This window comes from Mastacembelus armatus, chromosome 18 (assembly GCF_900324485.2).
Source record: "Mastacembelus armatus chromosome 18, fMasArm1.2, whole genome shotgun sequence".
In the NCBI taxonomy this organism is placed as follows: Eukaryota; Metazoa; Chordata; class Actinopteri; order Synbranchiformes; family Mastacembelidae; genus Mastacembelus; species Mastacembelus armatus.
The window spans coordinates 9893394-9910066 of record NC_046650.1 but is presented as its reverse complement, the minus strand read 5'-3'; the positions used below and the strand labels follow the sequence as shown (position 1 = coordinate 9910066).

At 38.7% G+C, this 16673-nt stretch overlaps 2 protein-coding genes across 3 annotated transcripts in view; both read left to right on the top strand.

The window, feature by feature from the left end:
* LOC113125193 (titin-like) overlaps positions 1-5407 on the top strand; it is a 245017-nt gene extending 239610 nt beyond the window's left edge. Inside the window, exons 72-81 of the mRNA XM_026298523.2 lie at positions 16-318; positions 501-764; positions 1459-1695; positions 1808-1918; positions 2107-2122; positions 2205-2278; positions 2395-2445; positions 2534-2599; positions 2712-2774; positions 3742-5407. Of these exons, the coding sequence (XP_026154308.1) occupies positions 16-318; positions 501-764; positions 1459-1695; positions 1808-1918; positions 2107-2122; positions 2205-2278; positions 2395-2445; positions 2534-2599; positions 2712-2774; positions 3742-3749 (1193 nt within the window). The 3' untranslated portion in view covers positions 3750-5407. The remainder of the gene's footprint in view (positions 1-15; positions 319-500; positions 765-1458; positions 1696-1807; positions 1919-2106; positions 2123-2204; positions 2279-2394; positions 2446-2533; positions 2600-2711; positions 2775-3741) is intronic.
* A 2744-nt stretch (positions 5408-8151) lies between these two features.
* LOC113125195 (Fc receptor-like protein 5) lies at positions 8152-16225 on the top strand. Of its 2 annotated transcripts, XM_026298527.1 has the most exons (16): positions 8153-8290; positions 9365-9400; positions 9795-10067; positions 10382-10657; positions 10797-10902; positions 10984-11072; positions 11259-11561; positions 11744-12007; positions 12702-12938; positions 13051-13161; positions 13349-13364; positions 13447-13520; positions 13636-13686; positions 13775-13840; positions 13953-14015; positions 14527-16225. In XM_026298527.1, exons 1-16 carry the CDS (start codon positions 8254-8256, stop codon positions 14532-14534), a joined length of 2010 nt encoding a protein of 669 aa, XP_026154312.1. In that variant the 5' UTR covers positions 8153-8253; the 3' UTR covers positions 14535-16225. The 2 variants fall into 2 exon arrangements, with proteins under 2 accessions (XP_026154310.1, XP_026154312.1); XM_026298525.1 differs by having other exon boundaries at positions 8152-8290; positions 10797-11072.
* The last annotated feature ends 448 nt before the right edge of the window (positions 16226-16673 follow it).

Below are 16673 nucleotides of genomic sequence, written 5' to 3'. Positions count from 1 at the left end.
TTCTGTTTCCACCAGATCAGCCCAAACCTGTCCTCACTGTGTCTCCATCATGGCTGAGTCCTGGAGCCTCAGTAATTCTGAACTGTGAGGTTGAACATCCATCTGCAGGATGGAGGTTCTACTGGTATAAGGCTGTTCCCAAACTATCAGGCGACTCCTACAGCTATGAGCTGCTACCTGGAAGCAGCAGTGGGACTGAACAGGATTCCTACATGGTTCATGGTCAGACACACACAGCAGGATATGTGTGTAGAGCTGGAAGAGGAGACCCAGTGTTTTACACTCAGTACAGTGAACTGAAGTTGGTCTGGTCTGCAGGTCAGTTTGTTTATTTCTTCATCTTGGTCTTTCCAGTTGTTTGTCTGTGACCAAATTGTCCTGAGAAGTAAAGTCTGTGTCAGTATGATCCTAAAGGAAACTATAGGATTATTTCTGTTGCAGTGGTTTAATGTTACTGTCCAGTTGTGTTTATCTCACAAGTTCATCATGTTGTTTGTCAGATGTTGATCCAGCAGCGTCTCTCACAGTGAGTCCTGACAGAGTGCAGCACTTCACCTCTGACTCTGTGTCACTGAGCTGTGAGGGAAACTCTACTGAGTGGAGAGTCAGGAGGTTTCCTGAGGACAGGTCCCTGTCATGTCCCTCTAAGTGGAGAATGACTGGATCCACATGTAAAATCTCCACTTCACAGTCCAGTGCTGCAGTGTACTGGTGTGAGTCTGGATCAGGAGAGTTCAGTAATTCAGTCAACATCACTTTCCAGAGTGAGTTTTAATCACATGTTCCTGAATGATTTTAACATGATGTTTTGTTACTTCATTTATTGAAAGACTGATTCTACAAAGGTTCAGTCTATATTCTGACACTAACCTGCCAGTCTTCATTTCATTTCTATCAAATCTTTGCCAGATGACAAATCTTCTTTTCAGCCTAAATTTGAATGTGATGTTTGTTTTACCAAAATCTGCTCAACAGCTTCAGTCAGTTCACAGTAAATATATGTGATGACGTTTGGCTGCTTCAGTAAAATGGGATTTACTGATGTCATTTGAAACTAAATAAAACTGTTTCTAGTCTCAGTCATTTTTATTGATTTCACTGTTTGTCTTCACTCCCTGCTGTGTTTCAGTGTCTCTGACCATTTATTTAAATTTCAAGAGCACCTTAAGGCGTCTTGGATCATTTCTATTGGTGACCCAGTGAGAACGAGGCCATTTCTTTTGTCTTCAGAAATGTTCTAACATGTTTTACTTGTTTCTTGATCTTTAAAAACCTACTGAACACACACATGTAGAAAGGTGCATTTACACTACAACACATTGAACTTGTGTATATACAAATGTCAGTGATTTGCTACTGTGAACTTCTTCTTTAAAGTAAACAGTAAATATATTTGAGATTTGTTTCCATCTGCACCAGCTGATGTTTGACTGAAGCTTCATGTTGTTTGACTGACAGATGACATCATCCTGCTGAGTCCAGTCCTTCCTGTGACTGAGGGAGATCCTGTTTCTCTCAGCTGCAAGTTGACGACAGAAAATCTTCCCTTTAATGTGGAGTTTTATAAAAATGACAAACTGGTCCAAAATGACACCAGACTGGAGCTGAACATCTCTGCAGTGTCAAAGTCTGATGAAGGATTTTACAAATGCAAAGTAATGAAAGAGTCAGCACAGAGTTGGGTTTCTGTAAAATGTGAGTAGGAATAAAAACATTTATTCAGCATTTTTTTCAGATGTGTCTGATGTAGAAATGTAATCACTATATTTGTGTTTGTTTAAATATACATGATTATTTGTTCCACCAGTGTCCAGACCTGGAGTCTCATCATTTCTTGTGCCATTGATCACTGGGTTGGTTTGTGGACTTTTCCTGATTATTCTCCTGATGCTGTTGTTTTGCTATAAAAAGTCAAAAGGTGAGTTTTTTATTTTAATTCACTAATTGTTTTCCTGCTGCTACACTTTGGGAAAAAAATAAAGGGTGAGACCTTCACATACTTTCTGAGAATTTTCTGAAAATCACTGATGTATTCTGATGCTTTACCATAAAACAGTAAAACAATGTGATTACAAAACAATGTAATACTATTTGTATTTTTAACAGATTCATGTTGGAACAGGTTGGTACAACACTCTTCTCTCATTTTAAACAGAATTTTTAATATTTTCCTTAGAAAAGTTTCAGTGTTTTCTGTGTTTCAGGCCCAGTCAAGACTCTGCTACACAACAAAAAGTCAACCAGGATGAAATTGAGGTTTACTCTTCTCTTCTTCATGGTCATACTTAAACATGTTTATTTTCACACCATTGCTAACACTCAGTTTGTAGTCAAGATATAGATTTTTTTTAAGTGACTAAATTTGACTTTGTCTTGATTTTCACTGACCTGTAGGTGATTTTTGTCTCTATGAAACAATCAGAGTCTCTGCAAACACTGGATATGGTACAGTATAAACTTTGATTCATGTGAAGCTGTCAGATTATATGATTATTACTGAATGATCAAAATTCATGTTGCATTATAATTTCAGCTCAGCCAACAGATGAATCCAGTAATATGACATCTTCAGTTCAGGCTGGAGGTCTTGACGAGAGCAGTAAGTCCACATGAAAGACTTTATAATAATAATGAAGTCACTGATACTGCAAACTGCAGTCTGATTGTAGATAAGTGTGTGTTCAAATCCATTCATGTGATCATCTGAACAGGGGGATGTGACGACACAGAGGAGAACTCTGACTACTATAATGTGAATCCTGCTGCAGCCTCAGGTACAAATATCACCACCACAGCCAATGAGATATTACTACTCATATTATTCCATTATTCATAATATGAACTAAACTAATACATTGTGTATCTGGGCTGTGGCATTAGAAACCTGCTGCCTCAAACACTGTATTTCCAGACCACTTCATTTAGAGCAGGGGTGTCAAACTTACGGCCCGCGGGCCAGATCAGGCCCGCAAACGGGTTTAGTGCGGCCTGCGAGATGATTTGAAGTTTAAATTAGCTGCAATTTTTCAATGAAAGAAACTGCTGTTCTAAATGTGTCCACTGGGTGTCGGAATAGCAATTATGTTAAGCAGGCAAACTGTTTATACCGGGGCTGAGCAAGTAGGCCTATACCTGCTCAGCTGGCCTGGAGCTAGCTGCCTTATCGGTCCGGTCCGGCCCACTTGGGAATAGATTTTCCTCTATATGGCCCCTGACCTAAAATGAGTTTCACACCCCTGATTTAGAGGTTAAAACTGTTGCTGTTCTTTGTAACTATCTCACCACAGTCCACAAACAGATGTGCTGTTATTGTGTGCTGATCTGATCTAGTGGTTCTCAAAAGTTTTCTGTCAGGTTCCACTTTGGAGAAAGAAGAATTTCAGGGCCCCACCAACCCCAGCAAAACTGCAACAATAGGACAAATCTAACTTTTTTGAAAGAAACATCAATATTATAACTGTTCTTTTCACTTTCATTCAAATAATTCGTTGCGCAAATTAAAAATAATTAAAATTTTTGCCATAATCCAAACACACAGTACATCTTTCTTCATCTCGTTCCACATTCCTTTGAGAAACACTGATCTGATCCAACCATCATATCTAATGAATGCATAGCACTGTCTAAACATTTGAATCACTTACACACATCAACAACTTTGGCACAAGACAGTTGGAGAGCAGCATCACATCTACATTATGTGTCTGTTTGTCAGTGATATTTACTGTGGTTTGGTTTCAGGTCCATAAAGAGAAGTGCATCATCAGCAAAACATCAGACATGTGGACAACAACATGAAAAACAACATTTATGTAGAAACAGATTTGACAACATTTATATGCTGTGTAACTGCTGTGTACATTTTAGCTTTCCAAACAGCAGATACACAATATTGGTGGTCCTGCCAAACTGCACTGGTGCAGAGAAGGAAAAGTATCAAAAAAGAGGAGGAAAAACTTTGAGCCAAATGGTAGGTGTGGTTGATATCAATTAGGTGGTGGTAAAGTCAAACTTGGTCATAATCTGTGGTCAGCAGGCACAAGAAAACAGCTGGCTGGAAGATATTAATGTCAGCAACATACAAAAGCCAAGACAGAGGGATGGCAAAAAGTTGCAGACAAATTAAAGGTGTAAGTAGTGACTGTGTTAGATGTTTTTATCACTTATCACAGTATATATTATGTACTTTTAAAAAATTTTATAATTACTTTCATCTTTTATATTAGAGCCACCAAGACTGAACATTCTTGAGTCATGCACAGATCCTGTCCATTTATCTTCCACATTTGTGATATGGCACATCGAGTCACACACCATCTAAGACATTTTAGTCAATCAACTGTGTACTTATGGAATACATTCTTGTATATATTACCAGTCTACAATATTAAGAATTGTAGTAACTCATCTGCACATTTATACAATGAACCCCCTTTAGGTTTACAAAAGCCCCTTCATCGGGGCCTGGAGGGGCCTTGATATGAATGTATGTGTAACTAGTAATGTAATGCAGTAATGCAGTCTATGGCACCAGTCACATTTGGAAAGCCTGGGAGACAATCAATTCATATTTACAAGCTTGGTCTCATTCACATGATTTTCATTAACAAGTTCAATGTACCTGAAATGGTGAAAAAGCTTTTACAACTTGGGGTCTTAACTAGTTTGGAAAGACCACAAAAACACCTAAAAACTGCTTGAGGGCCAAGTAAACTTTGTGAATGACAGGACAGACAACACTTTGGCCAAGTTCTCCACATCTGCAATAAGATAAAGGAAAGTGCCACTGGCAAAGAATCTCTGCAGCTGTTGTTACTCTGAGTCAAACTTTTAATATGAGGGTCCAACAAATTCATTATGTAAATGGCCAAGACATGGCTGCAACACACTTCCCGTCTCACCTCCGCTTATAAAGCCGCGATCTAATCATGTTTACATGAAATAAAGCTGTTTACTGACCTGTTGCTATGACAACAACTTCAGGATGAGCGTCGAAGAACCAAATAATCCAAGATCATCAAATCATCAACAATCATATTGAGATAACTGTTAGTGACGTACGAAGAACAGGCCCCTGAGGATGAAACTGTTTATTATTATTGTGGAATGGATGACAACATGAAAAACCACATCTTTGTTTTGACAATATTTGCAGCTTTTATACTGTAACCATTATATACACGTCTGCTCTGCAAATATCACAGTATTTTGTACAGTTAATCTACAAGTAGCTCATTTAAAGGAAATGCATCATAGTAATTTAACCCTCTGTTGTACCTGACAGGGAGACGACACATTATCACCTATAATAGTTTAAATGTTCCCATTTAGTGTTTATCTACTATAGTTATGTTTTATTGTTAGTTTTTAAGTTTAAATGCAGCTACAATATGTCAATTTTCCTCTGCCATTGTAAAACGTATATAACAGGTAGTGTCTGTATTTATTTTCACCAGGATGAAGTAAACAACGTTTGTCCTATGGTTTATTCTAATTTTGCATATATGTGGTGCTTTTGTTTCTTATAGTGACCCTACAGTGTGAAACAGATTTATCTGTTCATGTTCAATTTATATCAGCTCATAGTGAAAAACTGGATTTATTATTGTGATCTACATTTTAAAGGAATAGCTTGTGATTTTTCCAGTTGGTGTTAAAACAATGTTGAGGGATATTTATGTCTGTGAGAACAGGTTTCAGTCATTGTCACTTCTACTCTCCACACTGATCCTGAACGTCCATCTTCGGTCCCCAATGGTCCCCTGCCCTGGTTCTTTTCTGACTAACCCTTTACCCACTGCTGATTACCTGGATCAGGTGTGTTCAGCCAATCAGAAGCTGGAAGATACCATCTCAGATGAAGATGGAAGTTAGGGAAGACAAAATGCATTGATATGTTTCATCCTGGACCTTCACTTTGAGTAGGTGATCAGGATCAGGGAAGATGATCACCTTTTGTCAAGGTGAACCTGTATTTGAGTTTGTTGAAGACTTGATCAGTGGACGGGGACCAGGCAAAGATTGATTTCCTAGAGGTGAGGTGGTGAAATGGAGCCGCCAAGGTGCTAATTATAAAAACTAGCAAAACCCTGAAACCTCTGAAGTTGGTTGTGGTTTTCTTAGGGGTCGGTCATTCACTAACTTCAGCTCCTCTGGCTGGATCCATCTCGATATGTACTGAATGAAACATGAATGAAACTATCATACAGTTGTTGGTAACTGAGAGCCTGTACCTGGATTATGGATACAAGGGATTCCAGAGGGATCTGTATCTGATGAACCAGGTCCCTGTAATGAAGTTTGCATCAGCCCCAGAATCAATAAAAATAACCAGAATAATATGATGGTTCTTGATGCTGAGCGTTACCTTCATCAATTATCAGAGAGCAGGTGCCGTGTTCCAGCACTGATCCTGATCTTTTACCAGACAAGCCCACACAGTCTGACCAGGTTTGCCACAGAAGATGCACAGCTTCAGGATCAGGCACTGCTCTCTTTCCTCTGAGAGACTCTCCTCTGGGAGGCTACTTAAGTTTCTGCTCCTCCTTCCATGACTGCCCTGATCTCTGACTCCTGAGCTCCCCCATGTGTGGAGATGGAGTACTGATGCTTGGAACCAGCCTCCTCAGTTTTGGAGTCCAGAAAGACTGGGTCCCCTCATTCCTCTGTCTGTGGCAGGTGTTGAGGGAACTAAGAAAGTCAAGAGGGTGAAGGTGAAACTCTTGGTCAGGACAGGACCAAAAATCAGGCTTGTGGTGAGTGACAAGGCAAAAATATGAAAAAACAGGAGGCAAAAACAGGCAATGACAAGCAGGATGAGACAAGAGGTAAAATGACACACTGGACAATTAGACACAGGTTTCAGTGAACAGGTAAAGAGTGTGATCAGATCAGTACAGAGAGGGTGAGACCAAAACAGGAAGTCATATCAAAATAAGAGTCTGCAACCACAGGTCAGGAACTGGATCAGGACACTGTCAGTGAATTTTTATGTTCCACTAATTGTTTAATTGAAGTGTAGAATCATGTCACAGTGTAAACATAACAAACGTTGTTACATATTACACAAGTTACTTATGAGCACATCTCCTTATATCAGTGTGAATTCACATATATCTAAATATATATGTGTGCACAGCATGTCCACCCAGCTGCACCAGTGCTTCATGTGTCTGCTGTGGAGGCGTTCAGGGACCATAGTGACTGTGGGTCAAAACACAATTATTTTAAGACACCAGTGTCTGATGGCAGGGCTGTGGCAAATAAGGAAATTCTTTGACTTTAGTGTTTGCTATTGTTTTCTACATGTTCATGTTGACCACAATATAATAATTAATACTGAGAGAGGCAAAGTGTCCTTTGAACATACTAGTTCTGGTCTATTTTTGTGCTATTGCAGAAACACATCTCTGTGGTGTGAAAACAAACTGTGGTTATTTTTCAAAGTGACAAGTTGTGGTGTTTTTCTTGTCAGTGTAGCTGTGAAAAATAACTTGATGGAGAACATGACACATCACACTATGTGTCCAGCCCAAATATGCTGCTACGTTATCTGTGAAATGTAGCTGTACCATTTCTACTTTGTGTTTTATTTGACAACACAATTAATGTTCTAATTCACATTAAAAAGTCAGAAGCAGAAACACTAAGAAAACAGAGGACAGAGAGGAGGAAACAGGGAGAGAGACAGACATAAACACACAGTTTGGACACTTGGTCACTTTAATCTTGGTCTAACTACAACTGTATGTGTTATACTGCAGTTTAGCTTATATTCTATATATTTAGCAGATGAATTACTTATTAGTACCTGTGGGGATTTACTGTTGATTTATACAGGTGGTATTTTGTCTCCAGCTGGCATCTTGATAAACTTTGTACCTTTGTGAATTCAGTTTCCTCCTTATAATAATCAGTTATGGCCTGTTCCATCATGTTTTTATTTGGTTCTATATTTTCTCTTTTGTAAAAAGAGTCGACTTGATTTGTAGCTGCAGTGGCCGAGCAGGAAGTGTAACCATGACGATGAAGTATGTGGTCAAACCCAGGGCAGAGGTGTGAATTAGGTGGAAAAGAGGAGGAAGTGGGTTATTATATTAAGATATTAAGAGGTTATAGGTGTGTCACTGAACTAGTCTCTTGTGCACAGTTCAGTGTTTCTCTTCATACGCTGCAGTTTGAAGTTTTGCCTTGAAACAAAGTGGAAATATTTGTCAGAGGCAGAACAACAGAGTATCAGTGCTGGATGTGAGGATGGGACACACTTTGCTCTGTGTGCTGTCGTTATTCTGTGAGTACATCACTGACTTTTACCAACATGGTTGTTTTGTAGGCAGGATATTGGCTGGTGACTGGGCTCAGTTTGGATCAGAGAGCTGTGTTCAGTCATCACACAAAGATAATGTTGCTTCATCAGCAGTGTTCATTTGATGTAAACATTATACATGTTCTACATTATTCAGCCATAGTTGTCCCTGATGACAATAGAGGGGGGATTTCAGAAAGTCGGTTTAGTCAAAACTCAGAGTAGTTTAATCCTGAGTTGAGGGAAACTCAGAGTTTGTGTTTCCAGAATCACAGATCATTTAAACTCAGAGGCAGTTACTGTGTAATTTACTAACCTGCTCTCTGACAGGTTTTCTTGAAGAAACTGAGTTTCTGTCTCCTTCCTGTGGAGTCTGCAGAAGCTGTCAGACCGTTTCATTTCCTCAGTCATACAGTTCATGTTGAAGTGTTGATCAGAGCACATTCATTTTCAGATGTTTGCACCAGGAGAAGCAGATAAAATCCTGATTAGACAGTAGTTAATAATTTATCTTTACTGATGTGAATGTATTTATGATCAGTCAGTCAGTGATCTTTCCTCCACAGTGTGGATTTATCCTCAGTTCAGTATAAACTCTGTAGGCTGCCCTCTTCATTTATTACACTGACACTGAGTAGATTGGCCTATTAGAACAACTGTGATTTCACTTGATTTCAGTTGTGTAAAATACTTTTCTTCATTGGTCAGACTGATGTAAAATTAAGTTTTAGCTCAATTTTCTATCCATGACATATCCAATGGAAAAATGAAAAAACTGTTATACCTATTTTTCATTTCACAGAAGATTTTCTGATTCCACTTGTTTGACCTTTTTTCCCTGTTGTCATGGTGAATCGTTGTGTCTGACCTCCATTGATGATGACTTTTCATAGTCCTCCTGCACACTGTTAATTCAGGGTTAGTCAACTCAGAGTTCAGGGTTAAGATTGTTAAACCTGCTTTTTGGAATAAATCCCCAGTAGTTTTATTGTGTCTGTGTTTATTCTGTATTTGTTTCTGTCAGTTTGATAATGTCTGAAGTTTCTACCTTCATTTCAGTGCTGAATCCACTCCTTTGTTATGGACACGCTATAGGTAATTACACAGTTTTACTTTAGTTTGTTTCTATTTTTTAATCAAGATGAATCTGCTTTGTTGGTTTGAGGCACATTGTTTTTCTGTTTTATTGTTTGTGATTGAATTTTTTTTTTTGGTGCCTCTCGTGGTGGCAATCCCCGAACCCGGTGGTGGACACTGGAAGTAACAGATGCCGTTAAGCTGAAGAAGGAGTCCTATTGAGCCTGGTTGGCTTGTGGGACTCCTTGACACAGCTGAGAGGTACCGGCAGGCCAAGCGTGGTTTGGTCTGTGCGGTGGCAGAGGCAAAAACTGTGTAATGTTTGTTTACAAATAAAACAATATTTGTTCATCGTCGGAAAAATGCTAAAGTTTTCTCTCTTTCTCTCAATGTGTTTATTTGGGGGGACCAGTTTCCAACAAAGCTGTGATAACACAGAGGCCCAGCTGGTCACAGATAATCAGTGGAGAGGTGATAACTCTAACATGTGAGATCCAGGATGGTGCAGACACTGAGTGGGAGTATGAATGGAGAAGCAACAGCTCAGAAACACGTCCATACAGTCAACACTGGGTTTTCACTGCTTCTGCTTCCAGTCATGGAAACTACAAGTGTAGAGGTAAAAAGAAAATGGACCCTTATACCTCAACAGCCTGGAGTCATCCCATCACACTGACTGTGTCACGTAAGTTGAATTGTTTTACAGTTTCATTAACAGTGGAAATGTGATGCTTTGAATTCCCACTGTCTCTGTCTAAATAATGCAATAAATATACAGGGTGTCCATAAAGTCTCCTTACAATTTAAAAAATATTTTAAAGTCAAATTAACACGTGTCACGATGAAGATCACTTCGATACAATTAGTATTTTGTGTGGCCATCATAATTGCAACTTTTGCCACATCAAGGTTTGATCATCTTTTGTTTTTTTACTGTGTAAATTTGCATAATTTGCAATGACCATAATTATCTCAATATATTTGTTCTAAATTGAACAGCTCATAAACCAAAGGCCCAGCTGAGTGCTGATGACACTGTCATACCAGCAGGGGGCAGTGTGACCCTGACCTGCTCTGTGAAACCATCACCTGGATGGAAATACCACTGGTACAGAGGTGACACATCTTCTGAAGTCCTGACTGGACAAGATGCAGTTTCCCACTCACCTGGACAAATCAGTGTGTCACAGGAAGGACTGTACTGGTGCAGAGGAGGAAGAGGAGACCCAGTTTACTACACAGAGTACAGTGACTCAGTCAGGATTGACACAGCTGGTTAGTTTGACAAGATTTGAAACACACAATGTAGAATCTGTTGTGTATTTATGACTCAAGGTTGAGGCCAAAATAACATTATCTGAAATTTAACCTTTTGACATTTTAATGTTTCTTCTAAAAAAAAATCCTTGGACAGTCCCAAACAGTGTGACTGTGACTCTTCAACCCAACTGGCCTCAGATGTTCAGAGGAGAGAATATCACTGTCAGATGTGAGATCCAGGGAGGAGACACTGAGTGGGAGTATGAATGGGAAACAACCAGCTCCAACAAACCTCCAAATAAAAATGAATTCAGGATCAGTTTTGTTTCTACAACCCACAGTGGAAACTACAGGTGTCAGGGCAGAATGAAAAATATAAAATATAAGACGACAGAGTGGAGCAATTTTATCAACCTGACAGTGTCTGACAGTAAGTCAAGGCATATTTCATTGAAACTCAAAATGTAAACAATCAATTTATATTTGTTCATTTATATAGTTTAGTTATTTTAGAAATTATTTTATAATAAACTGTGTGACATACAGTTCTGTAAGACATTGTATTCAGTCTGAATAGAACAACATGTTTCATCCTGAGAAAATCTGTTTCCACCAGATCAGCCCAAACCTGTCCTCACTGTGTCTCCATCATGGCTGAGTCCTGGAGCCTCAGTAACTCTGAACTGTGAGGTTGAACATCCATCTGCAGGATGGAGGTTCTACTGGTATAAGGCTGTTCCCAAACTATCAGGCGACTCCTACAGCTATGAGCTGCTACCTGGAAGCAGCAGTGGGACTGAACAGGATTCCTACATGGTTCATGGTCAGACACACACAGCAGGATATGTGTGTAGAGCTGGAAGAGGAGACCCAGTGTTTTACACTCAGTACAGTGAACTGAAGTTGGTCTGGTCTGCAGGTCAGTTTGTTTATTTCTTCATCTTGGTCTTTCCAGTTGTTTGTCTGTGACCAAATTGTCCTGAGAAGTAAAGTCTGTGTCAGTATGATCCTAAAGGAAACTATAGGATTATTTCTGTTGCAGTGGTTTAATGTTACTGTCCAGTTGTGTTTATCTCACAAGTTCATCATGTTGTTTGTCAGATGTTGATCCAGCAGCGTCTCTCACAGTGAGTCCTGACAGAGTGCAGCACTTCACCTCTGACTCTGTGTCACTGAGCTGTGAGGGAAACTCTACTGAGTGGAGAGTCAGGAGGTTTCCTGAGGACAGGTCCCTGTCATGTCCCTCTAAGGGGAGAATGACTGGATCCACATGTAAAATCTCCACTTCACAGTCCAGTGCTGCAGTGTACTGGTGTGAGTCTGGATCAGGAGAGTTCAGTAATTCAGTCAACATCACTTTCCAGAGTGAGTTTTAATCACATTTTCCTGAATGATTTTAACATGATGTTTTGTTACTTCATTTATTGAAAGACTGATTCTACAAAGGTTCAGTCTATATTCTGACACTAACCTGCCAGTCTTCATTTCATTTCTATCAAATCTTTGCCAGATGACAAATCTTCTTTTCAGCCTAAATTTGAATGTGATGTTTGTTTTACCAAAATCTGCTCAACAGCTTCAGTCAGTTCACAGTAAATATATGTGATGACGTTTGGCTGCTTCAGTAAAATGGGATTTACTGATGTCATTTGAAACTAAATAAAACTGTTTCTAGTCTCAGTCATTTTTATTGATTTCACTGTTTGTCTTCACTCCCTGCTGTGTTTCAGTGTCTCTGACCATTTATTTAAATTTCAAGAGCACCTTAAGGCGTCTTGGATCATTTCTATTGGTGACCCAGTGAGAACGAGGCCATTTCTTTTGTCTTCAGAAATGTTCTAACATGTTTTACTTGTTTCTTGATCTTTAAAAACCTACTGAACACACACATGTAGAAAGGTGCATTTACACTACAACACATTGAACTTGTGTATATACAAATGTCAGTGATTTGCTACTGTGAACTTCTTCTTTAAAGTAAACAGTAAATATATTTGAGATTTGTTTCCATCTGCACCAGCTGATGTTTGACTGAAGCTTCATGTTGTTTGACTGACAGATGACATCATCCTGCTGAGTCCAGTCCTTCCTGTGACTGAGGGAGATCCTGTTTCTCTCAGCTGCAAGTTGACGACAGAAAATCTTCCCTTTAATGTGGAGTTTTATAAAAATGACAAACTGGTCCAAAGTGACACCAGACTGGAGCTGAACATCTCTGCAGTGTCAAAGTCTGATGAAGGATTTTACAAATGTAAAGTAATGAAAGAGTCAGCACAGAGTTGGGTTTCTGTAAAATGTGAGTAGGAATCAAAACATTTATTCAGCATTTTTTTCAGCTGCGTCTGATGTAGAAATGTAATCACTATATTTGTGTTTGTTTAAATATACATGATTATTTGTTCCACCAGTGTCCAGACCTGGAGTCTCATCATTTCTTGTGCCATTGATCACTGGGTTGGTTTGTGGACTTTTCCTGATTATTCTCCTGATGCTGTTGTTTTGCTACAAAAAGTTAAAAGGTGAGTTTTTATTTTAATTCACTAATTGTTTTCCAGCTGCTGCATTTTGAGAAAAAAGTAAAGGGTGAGACCTTCACATACTTTCTGAGAATTTTCTGAAAACCACTGATGTATTCTGATGCTTTACCATAAAGCAGTAAAACAATGTGGTTACAAAACAATGTAATACTGTTTGTATTTTTAACAGATTCATGTTGCAACAGGTTGGTACAACACTCTTCTCTCATTTTAAACAGAATTTTTTACATTTTCCTTAGAAAAGTTTCAGTGTTTTCTGTGTTTCAGGCCCAGTCAAGACTCTGCTACACAACAAAAAGTCAACCAGGATGAAATTGAGGATTACTCTTCTCTTCTTCATGGTCAGACTTAAACATGTTTATTTTCACACCATTGCTAACACTCAGTTTGTAGTCAAGATATAGATTTTTTTTAAGTGACTAAATTTGACTTTGTCTGATTTTCACTGACCTGTAGATGATTTTTGTCTCTATGAAACAATCAGAGTCTCTGCAAACACTGGACATGGTACAGTATAAACTTTGATTCATGTGAAGCTGTCAGATTATATGATTATTACTGAATGATCAAAATTCATGTTGCATTATAATTTCAGCTCAGCCAACAGATGAATCCAGTAATATGACATCTTCAGTTCAGGCTGGAGGTCTTGACGAGAGCAGTAAGTCCACATGAAAGACTTTATAATAATAATGAAGTCACTGATACTGCAAACTGCAGTCTGATTGTAGATAAGTGTGTGTTCAAATCCATTCATGTGATCATCTGAACAGGGGGATGTGACGACACAGAGGAGAACTCTGACTACTATAATGTGAATCCTGCTGCAGCCTCAGGTACAAATATCACCACCACAGCCACTGAGATATTACTGCTCATATTATTCCATTATTCATAATATGAACTAAACTAATACATTGTGTATCTGGGCTGTGGCATTAGAAACCTGCTGCCTCAAACACAATATTTCCAGACCACTTCATTTAGAGGTTAAAACTGTTGCTGTTCTTTGTAACTATCTCACCACAGTCCACAAACAGATGTGCTGTTATTTTGTGTTGATCTGATCTAGTGGTTCTCAAACATTTTCTGTCGGGTTCCCCTTTGGAGAAAGAAGAATTTCAGGGCCCACCAACCCCAGCAAAACTTCAACAACAGGACAAATCAAACTTCGTTTGAGAAACACTGATCTGATCCAACCATCATATCTAATGAATGCATAGCACTGTCTAAACATTTGAATTACTTACACACATCAACAACTTTGGCACAAGACAGTTAGAGAGCAGCGTCACATCTACATTATGTGTCTGTTTGTCAGTGACATTTACTGTGGTTTGGTTTCAGGTCCATAAAGAGAAGTGCATCATCAGCAAAACATCAGACATGTGGACAACAACATGAAAAACAACATTTACGTAGAAACAGATTTGACAACATTTATATGCTGTGTAACTGCTGTGTACATTTTAGCTTTCCAAACAGCAGATACACAATATTGGTGGTCCTGCCAAACTGCACTGGTTCAGAGAAGGAAAAGTATCAAAAATGAGGAGGAAAAACTTTGAGCCAAATGGTAGGTGTGGTTGATATCAATTAGGTGGTGGTAAAGTCAAACTTGGTCATAATCTGTGGTCAGCAGGCACAAGAAAACAGCTGGCTGGAAGATATTAATGTCAGCAATATACAAAAGCCAAGACAGAGGGATGGCAAAAAGTTGCAGACAAATTAAAGGTGTAAGTAGTGACTGTGTTAGAAGTTTTTATCACTTATCACAGTATATATTATGTACTTTTAAAAAATTTTATAATTACTTTCATCTTTTATATTAGAGCCACCAAGACTGAACATTCTTGAGTCATGCACAGATCCTGTCCATTTATCTTCCACATTTGTGATATGGCACATAGAGTCACACACCATCTAAGACATTTTAGTCAATCAACTGTGTACTTATGGAATACATTCTTGTATATATTACCAGTCTACAATATTAAGAATTGTAGTAACTCATCTGCACATTTATACAATGAACCCCCTTTAGGTTTACAAAAGCCCCTTCATCGGGGCCTGGAGGGGCCTTGATATGAATGTATGTGTAACTAGTAATGTAATGCAGTAATGCAGTCTATGGCACCAGTCACATTTGGAAAGCCTGGGAGACAATCAATTCATATTTACAAGCTTGGTCTCATTCACATGATTTTCATTAACAAGTTCAATGTACCTGAAATGGTGAAAAAGCTTTTACAACTTGGGGTCTTAACTAGTTTGGAAAGACCACAAAAACACCTAAAAACTGCTTGAGGGCCAAGTAAACTTTGTGAATGACAGGACAGACAACACTTTGGCCAAGTTCTCCACATCTGCAATAAGATAAAGGAAAGTGCCACTGGCAAAGAATCTCAATGCGATGCAGTTTGTGCTGTTGTTAATGCAGCTGTTGTTACTCTGAGTCAAACTTTTAATATGAGGGTCCAACAAATTCATTATGTAAATGGCCAAGACATGGCTGCAACACACTTCCCGTCTCACCTCCGCTTATAAAGCCGCGATCTAATCATGTTTACATGAAATAAAGCTGTTTACTGACCTGTTGCTATGACAACAACTTCAGGATGAGCGTCGAAGAACCAAATAATCCAAGATCATCAAATCATCAACAATCATATTGAGATAACTGTTAGTGACGTACGAAGAACAGGCCCCTGAGGATTAAACTGTTTATTATTATTGTGGAATGGATGACAACATGAAAAACCACATCTTTGTTTTGACAATATTTGCAGCTTTTATACTGTAACCATTATATACACGTCTGCTCTGCAAATATCACAGTATTTTGTACAGTTAATCTACAAGTAGCTCATTTAAAGGAAATGCATCATAGTAATTTAACCCTCTGTTGTACCTGACAGGGAGACGACACATTATCACCTATAATAGTTTAAATGTTCCCATTTAGTGTTTATCTACTATAGTTATGTTTTATTGTTAGTTTTTAAGTTTAAATGCAGCTACAATATGTCAATTTTCCTCTGCCATTGTAAAACGTATATAACAGGTAGTGTCTGTATTTATTTTCACCAGGATGAAGTAAACAACGTTTGTCCTATGGTTTATTCTAATTTTGCATATATGTGATGTTTTTGTTTCTTATAGTGACCCTACAGTGTGAAACAGATTTATCTGTTCATGTTCAATTTATATCAGCTCATAGTGAAAAACTGGATTTATTATTGTGATCTACATTTTAAAGGAATAGCTTGTGATTTTTCCAGTTGGTGTTAAAACAATGTTGAGGGATATTTATGTCTGTGAGAACAGGTTTCAGTCATTGTCACTTCTACTCTCCACACTGATCCTGAACGTCCATCTTCGGTCCCCAATGGTCCCCTGCCCTGCTTCTTTTCTGACTAACCCTTTACCCACTGCTGATTACCTGGATCAGGTGTGTTCAGCCAATCAGAAGCTGGAAGATACCATCTCAGATG

What these genes read in the sequence shown, in the direction of transcription:
- LOC113125195 (XM_026298525.1), top strand. Translation starts at nt 8,254, where the DNA reads ATGGGACACACTTTGCTCTGTGTGCTGTCGTTATTCT. An exon ending in AGTCAGGATTGACACAGCTG is followed by an intron (nt 10,658 to 10,796) that starts GTTAGTTTGACA and finishes ATCCTTGGACAG; the next exon opens with TCCCAAACAGTGTGACTGTG. An exon ending in CTCTGCAAACACTGGACATG is followed by an intron (nt 13,687 to 13,774) that starts GTACAGTATAAA and finishes TTATAATTTCAG; the next exon opens with CTCAGCCAACAGATGAATCC.